This window comes from Lichenostomus cassidix, chromosome 8, assembly GCF_008360975.1.
Source record: "Lichenostomus cassidix isolate B80296 chromosome 8, HeHo_3.0, whole genome shotgun sequence".
Lineage (NCBI taxonomy): Eukaryota > Metazoa > Chordata > Aves > Passeriformes > Meliphagidae > Lichenostomus > Lichenostomus cassidix.
Genome location: NC_139489.1, coordinates 26,969,966 through 26,982,172, shown reverse-complemented (window position 1 = coordinate 26,982,172; position 12,207 = coordinate 26,969,966). Strand labels below are relative to the sequence as shown.

At 40.9% G+C, this 12,207-nt stretch overlaps 1 protein-coding gene across 2 annotated transcripts in view; it reads right to left on the bottom strand.

Moving 5' to 3' along the window:
• COP1 (COP1 E3 ubiquitin ligase) overlaps positions 1 to 12,207 on the bottom strand; it is a 124,241-nt gene that overhangs the window by 52,741 nt on the left and 59,293 nt on the right. For both annotated transcript variants that reach the window (XM_085068642.1, XM_085068644.1), the window contains exons 13-15: positions 11,119 to 11,227; positions 9,282 to 9,363; positions 2,324 to 2,440 (exon numbers count right to left, since the gene is read on the bottom strand). In XM_085068642.1, coding sequence (XP_084924768.1) covers positions 2,324 to 2,440; positions 9,282 to 9,363; positions 11,119 to 11,227 — 308 coding nt within the window. The remainder of the gene's footprint in view (positions 1 to 2,323; positions 2,441 to 9,281; positions 9,364 to 11,118; positions 11,228 to 12,207) is intronic.

The window sequence follows — 12,207 nt, the reverse complement described above, 5'->3', positions numbered from 1 at the left end:
TTTCATATCTCAGATATTAAGTACCAATACTTCCTCCCTAACCATTTAATGAATTGCTTACTTCATCAAGTCAAACTATAGACATATATACACACAAATACAGACACATATATAGCATTAAGCTCCATCAAATCAACAAATGAAATGAGAGCATATGCAGAAACAGCACTTCTGTTTAAATACCATACAAGACTGTCTGGGCCATGGAATGGCTCTTCTATCCTTGAATAAATCACTGAATAAGTAACTGAAACAATTTTCAAAACATCAAAAATCCTCTTAGCATGCAAGCAAGCCAAGGCAGGGCTAGGACAGCTTTCTAAAATTGCCCACTATGCTGGTCACTGAATTAGTGCTTAGTGTTGTGCATTGCTCACTTTTATTCCTACTGGGGACAAGCAGGAGTGGCCAAGTCAGTGTGTCCAGCTCCCTGATATTTTCTTTTTTTAATACTACTCAAGGAAGTCAGCTTTGACTCTTTCTTTATTAATTTTATAGCCTATGTGACAACTCACGCTATTTAAGTCACATTCCTTTTTACACAAACTAAATGAAATTATTAAGCAAGACTAGCTGAAACTGATGGAGAAGAAAAACCTTTGTCTCTATCATAACGCATTAAACATGACTGCTTTACTATACGGAGTATGAAAGTAGACACTAACTCATTTCATTGCTCTGATTATTTTTTAGGAGTTCAGAATTAATGTCCTTCAAGACACCAGTATTTCTTTTAATATGCCATTTTTCCCACATGTATTTAAGGCTGGAAGATCAATTAGAATTCCTAGGCGGGAAGTAATTTCCATCAGTTCAATTACCCCAAGTAATTGTTTCAGCAATCATAATATCAATCAAATATCCAGTTTAATTTTTATTTAGCGATTCAATTACCAAACATCAAGCAGATGTAAACACTTCTTTCCCAGTACAAATACCATTTTACCCCTCAGCATCCTCTAAATCACAGAAACACACATATAGTTCTTTAAAACCTCCAAGAAACTTTTAGGGCTTCCTAATGCTTCTTTCACAACATACTCATTGAAGACAAACCCAGATTGTTTGGCCTCGGTGTGGGGGGTAGAGACACTCCTACCTGCTCCCACCCCACATGCCCTCCAGCTCCAAAAGCCTTCCTGGGTTTAGCTGAGACTTATCCTCCGTCTGCCTTTCAGGTGGCAAGAAATCTCAGCTATTGATTTATCAGGAAGAATTCTGTTTCATAGTGCTTTTACATATATATTTTAATCAGAGGCTGATTCATTTGGAGCTGGTGCTCTCATCTTTCCCCAGAGCCTTTCCCACACGGTCCCTCTCATTCAAATACTGCTAGCAGGTATTGTCATTCAACTCTATTTTTACATGTAATTCACTAAACTACAGAGAGATGCCTGTCAAGCAAGTCAATATTTTACACTCCAGCTTGAATCCATTTTTTGCAGTGCATCAAAATGCAAGTTTATTTTTTGCTTCCTAAGAGTTACAACCAAAGCAGGACCAGCCTGGAAATGAGAACACCTAAATGAAACGGCAAACCAGTGGTTGCAAGAACGATCAACGTATCTCCTAGAGTCCAGAGAGAACAAATGTTGTCAGAACAACTAGTTACAAGTGCATTAAAACTCCCCAAGGAGAAAGAAAATGCAGGGTTGGTTAAACATTTATAGGCACCTCTGAGTTTCAGTTACTGCATGCAAAACACAATATAGCTTCTTCCCAAAGCGACACCTGCTCTGCTCTCAAATCTTTGTATTATCACCAAGAACTATTTAATCTAAGTGAATAAAAGGCTCGTCGTGCCTTCCCCACTGACTACTTCAAAAAAATAAAAACGTTAACAGCCATCTTAGTGCAGCCTAGGAAAACATGAGCCCACCCACAGGGATTGTAGCTGGAGCTATGGGAACATGCACAGCCACTGCTTTACAGCATGCTTCACGTAAAACCAGTTAAAATTCCCAGGTATGGCTTTGTAGTATTTATAGAACAATATTATTTCTCAGAAAGAGCAGCTCTCACCGCGTTAACACATTGAGACTCTCACAGCTGAGCTTTGCCTGGTTGCCTTAGTGATCCCAATAAACACATTAAGTGACTTGTTTTCCTGGCTTTTATCTCTGATAGAGGCACCCAAATGAAAAAGTCAGGCTGGGGGATAACGTTGACATATCATTGTGAGTATTGTGGCACTTGAGAAGTTTTACTCAGAGACATTTTAACTGAAAAGACACTTTAGTCTTGGGCACAGCAGCCAACCTCATATCTTTAGAGAGAATAAAGAAGAAACAATATCCCTTTGCCCCCAAACCCTTTTACCTACCTGCACAGCCAAAAGCTAGGTGATACCTAGAAGACGGGCTGAATTTGACACAACACACGTTAGCCTTGGCCTCAATGCTTGCTACTGAGTTGTCCAAGTTGGTAGACCACAGTTTCACTAGAGAAAGGCAAAGAGACACATGAGTAAACAAAAAACAACAAAAACATGAACTTTATCTGAAAGGCCTAAAATCTAGTTATTTAATGTACATGATTCTGGAAAGCCTCATTTGCTAAGATGTCAATGAGTCTAAAGGGTCAGTTGTCACTGAGGGTTGGTAAGTCTGAGAATATTCTCAAGTCCACATTGTAAATATCCTGCCCACCTCCATACACACAGGAGATGCCAGAAGTCCCCATCCTGTGCAGCTGAGATGATCAGAGCAGACTACTAATCACATGGTATAATCTCAGTGCTTAAGGTTACTGCAGTGCAGATTCATACAACTAAGAACAGGAAGGCTTACACCCTTTTTTGTTCCTTGTCTCTGTGCTGGGATGCAAGAACTCCATGCTCCACAGCAAAATTGCTTTGCACAGAATAAATATACCTAATTGTATGCACAGTGAGTGAGAACAACTTGTTTTATTCTTGAGAAACTGGCACAGACGGGAGAGAAATCAGTATGCTGGCTTCCTATGATGCAATAATCCCTTGGTACAAGAACTTTACTGTTCTATGAGAGTACCCCATGAAGACTGATTAAACTACGTGCTAGAATGAGCTTTTCCCCCAAGCACTCCAGTGCTTCAGAGAATGACCAACAAAAAACAGCAGGGCTTTTCAAAATACAGCCTTCCCCACCTGCCAGAAACACTTCAAGTACCATTTAACCTTAAGATGAAGAGTGCCAGGTGCTCCTCATGTAGTTAATCCAATTATTAAAAGCTAAACAACACAATCCTTCGGTCCAGATGAAGGAGCAGCTGATTGGCATCAAGCCCCATTGATGCCCACAAGGCAGAAAAGACTTAAACATTCTCCCTTCCCTCTTTCCTTGATGAGAGTGCCATGATCTGAGGCCAAAAGCAGTGCAAGCTGGAACCAATGTTGAACAAGCAGGAGCTACATGAAGGGTTAATCCCATCAAGAGTTCCTCTTGAGCTGCCTGGGCTGCTTTAGATCTGTGGCCAACAGGTCCTCCAGTCTTCTTACTGAAAGTTCACTTGAGAGGTGAAGTCAGCAAAAATGGCAAAATAACAGGAATCTTGCAACCCATCGTGATCACATGAGAGATCAGTGGTCCCATGGTGTTCCCCCACCCTCTGAAGGGTTCTCTGCGTCACCTCTTGGTTTCCCAGGGGCTTTGAAACAGACACAAGGTTTCCACGTGGATTATCCAAGGATGTTTTCGAAGAGGAAGGAAAAGAAGAAATACTGGCAGGTTGGTTCTAGTGCACTTTTTAATGGTATGGCAAACAATGAAAAGCAACAAGATTGGGCTATTTCTGACCATAGAAGGATGGAAGAAACACAGCACTGCTCAGAGCACGCCAAGAAATCATGGTAAATACAGCACTGTGTGGATATCTGGCAGCTGCCTGGAACCATCAGAACACAGCACACACAGACACCAGCAGAAATACAAACACCAGTGGCATACTCTATTTGCCCAGAAACATTATGTAAAATTTAATGAAAACAGTACCCAGCCTGAGGTTGGTTTTCAGAAATAAATCCATTCTCATTGATCAGAGCTATAATATTCGTCCTGAACACCTGGCTACATTTCTAAATGAAGCAACAATTTTGCAAGCATGGCTTAAGAAGCTCTCTTTTCCCCGGTAAGACTGGATGATAAAGCTTCTCCATCACATTCTGCACTTGGGGGCAGAGAGGAACAGGAGCAGGGAAGAATTTTGCAAAACAAGGAATTATTAACATTTTGGCTTAAATGGACAGATGCCAGGAGATGAGTAGTCTACGTTCTGGTGGCAGCAAAGGCCATCAAGTTTATGGATGAGATAAGAAGCAAATAAAACATGTTTATGAGAGGACAGTGCCAGCAGACACCACCCCTTCAACTTGAGGAGTGTGGGGTGGGTACACGATCAAGTTCAGAGCAATATTCTGACCAAATCTAGTGCTCAAACAACACAGGCTTATCTTGAAGCCTTCCAACTAGGTATTTAAAGCTCCATCCAAAGCAGCCAAGTCTCTCCTTGACTTGACCCTCCCCCTCCCTTCCCAACAAACAAATGGCCATCTGGTCCCAGCCTTGTAGCAAAAGCTAACTGAGGGCTTGGTTTCACTTGGCTCCTTTTTTCATTCATGTTTGCAAGTCATAAGCTGAGCCATTTAACCTGGAGAAGAGACAACCCATGTGCTCAAAGTCATCATAATATTCGTTACAACTGACAGGCGCAGATTAGAGCCTGCAATTTCTGTGATCTAACTGCTGTGAGACACACTGGGCTCCAATTACATCTTAGTCAGTACCATAAAAAGGATAGATGGGACATATAACAACACATAATGAAACATGTCAAGTTTTACCTAGAACTGCCCATTATTTTTTAAAAAGAACTGACAGGTTAATAAAGCATAATTCATAAGGGTAGAGTTTATTTCCTGCAGCTTTCAGCAATTTTGCTGAGGTCGAGGCAGTAATTATACAACACACAGATGTCTTGATAACATCTAGAATTGTGTTGATGAGACAAGCAACCATCTGAGATTGACTATTTCTGAAACACATGTTCTCAAAGCATATTTTTCCTCATTTTGCAGCTGCTGATAGACATCCCTATGTGACCAAATGCCTACCCCTCACCAAAGTAGTAAAAAGATGCCTCCAGAAGAGTTTTTTCAGTTTAAAATGTTTAGGTCTAAGATGTTTTTTTTAGTTGGAGCTTTACACCAAATGTGTAAGTTTATAAATTAATTTTCCATGCATCAGTTCTGTGTCTAAACACTGACTAAAAGAGGCAGAAGCCTGTACTACAATAGCTGAAGGTGTTGATGTTCACAGTTGGTACACAGAGTAAGGATGTTTTATCCAGCCTGTCACTTGTGCAATTCTTATCTGCTCATGTGATGGAGAGCCTGCTGCTACTCCAAAAAAGCTCTAAGCCAAGAATAGCATCTTGCTACCAGAAAATTCATTTGCAGAGATTAGCAGAATCCCTAAGAAAGGAGAAAGATGCTGAATTGTCCTGCTAGGCAAAATTTTGGATCTGCTGCCTTGTGCAGAGGTCAGGAAGGTGGTGTAAACTGATAGGTGTTAGCAGGCAGTGGCTGCAGGGCACTCCTTGCATAAGACACAGACTTTCTTGTCAGTATTCTAACTAGCAATATCATCTTGACCTTTTCAAGGTACTCACACCAAACGGATCCGACAACCCCACAAACCTCCAGAAAATGACTGAATTTTTTAGCCAGGAAAATGACCAAACTGAAGGCTCAACTTGGTATTTTGAGAGCAATAAATACCTACACCTCAAGTCAACAGAAGCTGGAAAAATGAAGTATCAATGAAAATGAAGCCCCAAACAATCCTGTGGATATTGGAGGAACAGACTCAGATCTGCAGTTCTCAGGCTATTTCCCCACTGTAGAAGGCTTTCATCTTTTTTTTTTCTCTGAAAACCAACTCTGCATATCTGTGTTACCTTGCTGATTTTGGGGGCACTATAAAAAAAAATAGCTGTAGGACCAGTACCAGGGTCTCATTTACCAAAGGATCATGGAAATTACTTTCCTTAGATGTAATGAGACAAATGTCTGCATTCCTCCATGCCATGAGACAATGAATAGTAACTCTTGCTACAGCTCTCAGGTACTCCTGTTCTATCCTATCTCTCCATTTTGAGCCAGGAACAAGGAAGGGACTACAGATGTAAAATCAAGACTCTTTCTTCAGTTGAATTTATCAGTGCTGCTTCTATCTTCTTGAGTTTCAGAGAGCTTCAGAAAAAAAGCCAGAGCAGAGAAACACTTGGTCACCCCAAAAAAGGCATCTATCCCAGTGAAGACAAATTCTACCCACACTGCATCACAAAATATTTCACTCTCCCTCATCTGCTAACTTTGCCATGGCCATAAAACTACAACCCCAATCCAGAACAGACAGCTGTAAGCCATTAGCTAAGCGTATTCGCTCCAGCCCTGTCCTGGTACTTTGATAGCATCATTTTGCCTTCACAAAATTAATAGTTTTTTCTCCTCCAAGAGCAGAAATTCACCCTTTCCTTCTTACATGAGAATCACGGCTCCTGCCATTATGTGCATAAAAGAATTTAAATTACAACCATGCCTTCTCCCCAAGCTGCTTGTAGAACAAGTAAACACCAATTTTGCTCACTGCTATCTAGATAGAGTAGACCTTTGGGTCCCTATAGACATACAGAAGTACCTCTGCCCCTTGAAAAGGGGAAGGCATAACAACTGTAGATAAAAGTGAGGGGTCTGTACACACAGCAGTTACTCTAAGTACAGTAATGCTTTTATGCTGTCATTATCTGCTATGAAAGTAGAAAGATCTTCCACAAAGAAGGATATTCTAGATTATCTTAATCTAATAACATGGACAATGCAGGACCCTGGGGCCCCAAGAATGCTACTTCTAATTATATGAGAATAATTTTCTCCCTAATAGCACTCTGTTAGCATCCCCTTTGCAGTGCCTGAGCCCTGGCAGAGAGAACTGTGAAGCACAGGATTTTTCATTTATAAGCACCTTCTCCAATATATGCCCACTTTTAGAATTAGCTTCCAACTTGAAAAGACTGAGGAGAGACAGGCAGATACACAGGCAAGCAGGAAGAACTGGCAAAGCTGTCCCTTTTTGTGCTGGTTTGTCCTGATCGCTTGACAGGAAAACGTGATCTGTGTGCTTTGTGGGGAAGCATAAAGAGATTAGCTCTGGAGAGCCCAGTGTGGTCTCACAGAAGCAGAGAAATAAAAGAGGACAGGAAGAGTTGATAAAAGATATTTCCTGCCAGATGCTTTACCTGGCCAAACATGTATTACTGTATATTAAAACTGTCCAAACTCAACCAAACAGTCATGAACATAAGCAGAAGGACAAAATTTTAATTCAGAGCTAGGCAGGTCTGAATGAAAACACTTGTCATAAGTGCTACTTTTCCCTCACATTTAACCCTTTCAGTGTGGTCACCAAAATGGAAGATGGACACTACAACAGTAATGTGGACATTTTGCTACTATTGCTCCATACCTCAAAGACTTTTAAAATGTGTGCTGAGACTCCATTTCTCTGTAAAGGGATCTTTATAAATGCAAATCACAGGCAAATCATGGTAAAAGCAAAGGATAAAATGTTCCAGCCCAGTTTTATCCACCGAAATCCCCATACACCTTCAAAAGACCTTTGTGAATTGCAATGCAGGTTATGTGGATCTGCAGGCTTTACTACAATAATTTCTAAGTAAACATTACACTTTCAGAGACCATTACTGAAGAAGTGAAATGTTAAACTGAAGACTGAAACTCTGCTAGCAGCTGGGCTTTACAAAACTGGACACCTCATTAACATGCTAATAAATGTGTATCTACCTGGCAGATCAGCTGTTTCACATGCATGGCAGGAGTGGGGAGCACTGATGAAGAGGCTGATAACTTACAAGCTGAATATTCACTCCTGCTACATTTCTGCACACAGAAAACACACCTGTCTTCCACCAAAAAAGGAAGGGGAGGTGTATAGAAAACTTTTAAAACTCACCTTAACTATAAAATAATCATTGAAGTTTTGTAAAAGGTATTATCAGCTTTGGGATCTGTAGTGACAGGACAAGGGGTAGTGGCTTCCCACTGCTAGAGGGCAGGGCTAGATGGGATATTGGAAGAAATTCTTCCCTCTGAGAGGAGTGAGGCCCCAGTACAGGTTGCCCACAGAGGCTGTGGTTGCTTTATCCCTGGAGGTGTTCAAGGCCAGGTTGGACAGGGCTTGGAACAACCTGGGACAGTGGAAGGTGTCCTTGCCCATGGCAGGGGGTGGAACAAAATGAGCTTTAAGGCCCCTTCTACCCCAAACCATTCTATGATTCAGTGATTGCCTAATGCAATTAAGTTTTCTTTTGGAACAGCATTTTGAAGTATTTTAGAATGGGGGGGAGCAGCCTACAAGGTTTAGTACTTGTGAAAAATTAATTTATCATTTCAAAGCAAATCATGAAGAGCTCTGCCCCAAGCTCTATCAGCCCATCTGGGAGAGCTGATCCCCACTGATTAGGAAAGGAACTTTTAAGCTCTTGCTGTTAAATAACTCTGATTAGATACTGTAAATGTATTACAGATAAAACTCTCGTTCATTAGGGATGAAGAATACTACATCTTGCTCAGTGCCATCCTCTTCTTTAGGAGTTTCCTATTTCTTCTTAGAAGAGGAATATTTTTCTACCACCATGTGGTAAAGGGCTTGGCCTAAAGGTTCTCCAAAACCTTTGCTTTGTCAAATGGACCCAGGAGTGTGGAAGGCTGAGAGCTGCACCCAGCACTCCTACTTAGTCCACCATCCAACTCCTTAAAGCTCCAAGAAACCCAGTGCACACCATGAAAGCAGGAAGCTTCTTGTGCACAGTCTTTAACATGCAGAGCTACAGGTAAAAGAGCAGCAGGCATTTTTTAACTGCTGCTGTTTTACTGACAGTCTCATTCTTGAAATATAAATACATGCTGTTCTTTTAAAGGCCCCAGGGCTTTGACTCAACAAGTTTAACTAATGTTAAAACACATTTTGGTTTGTTTGGAGTCCAGGAAAACGTTAGCTCAGAGCATATTGCACAAAAAAATGTAAAGCAAGAGATCTTAATCCAAACAAAGCCTCTGCTTCTCTAAGATCCAAATGGTTCAGTAATATCTTGACACATTACCACAACAACTGTAATACTCAAGGCAGCTGAGGAATCAGCTACTTGAAATAGCACAGTTTTGTTCTTCCAAGGGAATACACAGAGTCTAAGGCTTCTGCACAGAGATTGAAATAAAATAGTACCTTTGGCATCATCAGAGCCTGAAGCCAATAGCTTAGGGTCCATCAAGTTAAAGTCAACACTCCAGCACCTTTTCTCATGCTCCTGTTCAGAGAAACAAGAAAAATATTGCAAGGTAGTGAGTTGCAATATGATAAAACAGTAAAGAAAAACACACATGTTGTTTGGTATAAATTGCCAGCAGGGACCTGCACAGAGAAGCTTACTATGTTTTGCAATTTTTCAAAAAATAGATTTTCTCCCAATCAGACAAATCCTAGCAATATGCTAGACATGCCAGGAAAGCAGAAAACACTAGAATGGCTTTTCTAAAAACTAAAACAGATTTTATTTTTACTTGGTAAGAAAAAATATATTTCAGGAGATACACATTGAAAACCTGGTTTTGCAGCATGATTTGACTGGCTGTGGTTCCACCATGTGCTGTTTCTTATCCTAGATCATAGTTTTATCTTCCAATACTAATAAGCAACTTCTAAGTATGTCCCAATGCTGACATGATGCCCACTTCAAACACCTTCTCTCTGAAAGTCCAGGAAATTGGCACCTTCCTGTTGAACTGTTAAGCAAATCTTCTGATGTCTAGTCCTCTGTTTTACCACGCAAATAAATATTATTATAAGACTGCACAGTCTTCCTCAAAACACAGAAGAGCTGTAATTGCTATGCTGGCACATCCCATGTGGAAGCAGAACATTGCATTGAATGAAATCTGAAATTCAGTCAAACCCTTTGTTTAAAGCCTTCACACAGGCTTACAAGACAAAAAGCTCACCAGGATGAAGTCACTAAAGGGTTTCAGTACATGCAAAGCAGATGTCAATGTCTCTATGCAAATCCAAATAAACTCAAGTAATCTGATAGGAAGCAAAACGAGTTTGTTTTAACATAAGCAACAGCTGGTCCTCTCTAGGTTCATTATTGAGCCTCAAAGAAATGCAAAATGTATTTGAGAGGAAAAGAGACTAGATTTTTTCTGTCCAGTATAATTTCTTTCACTGAGATATGCAAAGGATGAGTTAAAAGTAGCATTATAAAATGGCTAAAACACAATGAAAAACTGAGGCTTAAATAGGAATTAAAACTCATGTTGAACTGTCAAGGAGGGAGAACTAAAGTCCAGTGTGCAGTTCATTCATTATCCTGACCACTTTCAATAGACTATCCTACCTACACAACAGCCTGCAGCATTTCCAGCCTCTTCCCAAACACAAACTTTCTTCTAACCTCCTTGCTCTGATCACAAGCTTCTCAGAAGCCATTAGATAGAAACACAATGTTTGAGTTTCATGAAGAAACAAAACGCCAGAAACTTCTCCTGAAGCAGGTCCTGCTGTCAAGCTGAGCCCACTGCGTGCTGAGGGCTGTGTGGGGAAGGAAAGGTTCTGCCTTGTGCTCCCTTCTCTCAGCCTCACCACTTGAACCTGCATTTTGCACTTGTGCTTCATGAGCATCTGCACTGGCAATCACTGTGGGTTTTACCAGAGGCTTTTGACAAAGACTGAAGTGGAACAGCTATGGAGAGACAGAGGCTTCTAAAGAAAGGTGAGACAGCTTCCAGGAACTGATTTCTCCCTGTGCAGATTCCCTGACCGAAAGCAGCAGCAAGAAAATGTCAAGTGCCTCACGACTGTGACAGGAAGATAGAGCTACCTCCTTTGGAGGACTACAGCTCAATAAAGCTGTGCAGATGAGACACATTTACCAAGAAACATACATTTCACCCTATGGAACTTTGGAAAAGCCTTTTGCTGGACTAGGAGCAGAACCCCAGACTCAATGCTGCTCCCCCAGCACAGTGCATGGCACAGGAAATGATGCTTGCTTGTTGTGTGTTACCTGGTAGACCTTAGATCTCTGTCCTGTGAATCCATCCCAAAGGATGACAGTGCCTTCATAGTCACTGCTGGCTAGCAGGTTCTTGTGGTAACTACTCCAGCTGATACAGCTGAAAAAGAGTGAGCCCTGGTCAGTCTTACAGTATCACAACGTACAACGCAAAAATCACTCTTGCAACACATCAAGCAATAAGTATCTTGGCAAAGCACACAGCACCTCGATCAAACCTCCCCACTGAAACAGGCAGTTTAGGGAAAACAAACCCATCAGAAGTAAAACAAATCTTCTTCCACAAACTAAAAGCAAAGGTTTATTGGCTGAAGAGACATTTCCCCCTTGATAGGAAGTGCTAGGGTTTAGGATTTTTTTTAAATGCACTTATCTCAAACACTGTGTTGTGGTTTTTTTTGCTGTTTGAATACCACACAAATTCTCAGAAAGCTCAAGGTTTGACTCCTTAACCTCCCAGCAATAGGCACTACTGTTATTACAATAAACAAATTATTATTACCATAAAGGTAAGTACTTACCTAGGAGTAGCTATATATGCAAAATGCATAGCTGCATGGACAGTAAATCAACCTCTCTCCTGGCACATACCTAATGTTCTATATATGTACCTATGTACACATTAAAGTTTGACTACTAAGAACTACTTCCAGCTTTTGGTAAATGCTGAAAAAACCTTCCTATCCAGAAGGGAACAGCAGTTTGTTTGCTATGAGTATTTTAGGAAATGTTTCTGATCAAGATCTCGAAAATATATCACACAGGTTTTTATTTTAAGCTGAATTGAGGGGCTGTGCAAAACTAAATGATGATTCCACTGGCAAACTCTAATGATCAGCAGAGAAAACAAGAGCAGCAACACTGCCAAGTCACACTTGTAGCATTCTGGCACTATGCCTCCACTCTGACTCCCAAAAAATGTGACAGAGGTAAGAAAATTTGTAATACTTGTTCACCAATTTTTGGACCATCTGGCAAAGAAGCATGCCAGTTGGTATCAACTGGGATGTACACAGCAGAAGCTGAACTGACAGATCCCATTTGTGCAGGTCCTCAAGCAGCTCTGACACAGATAACTAG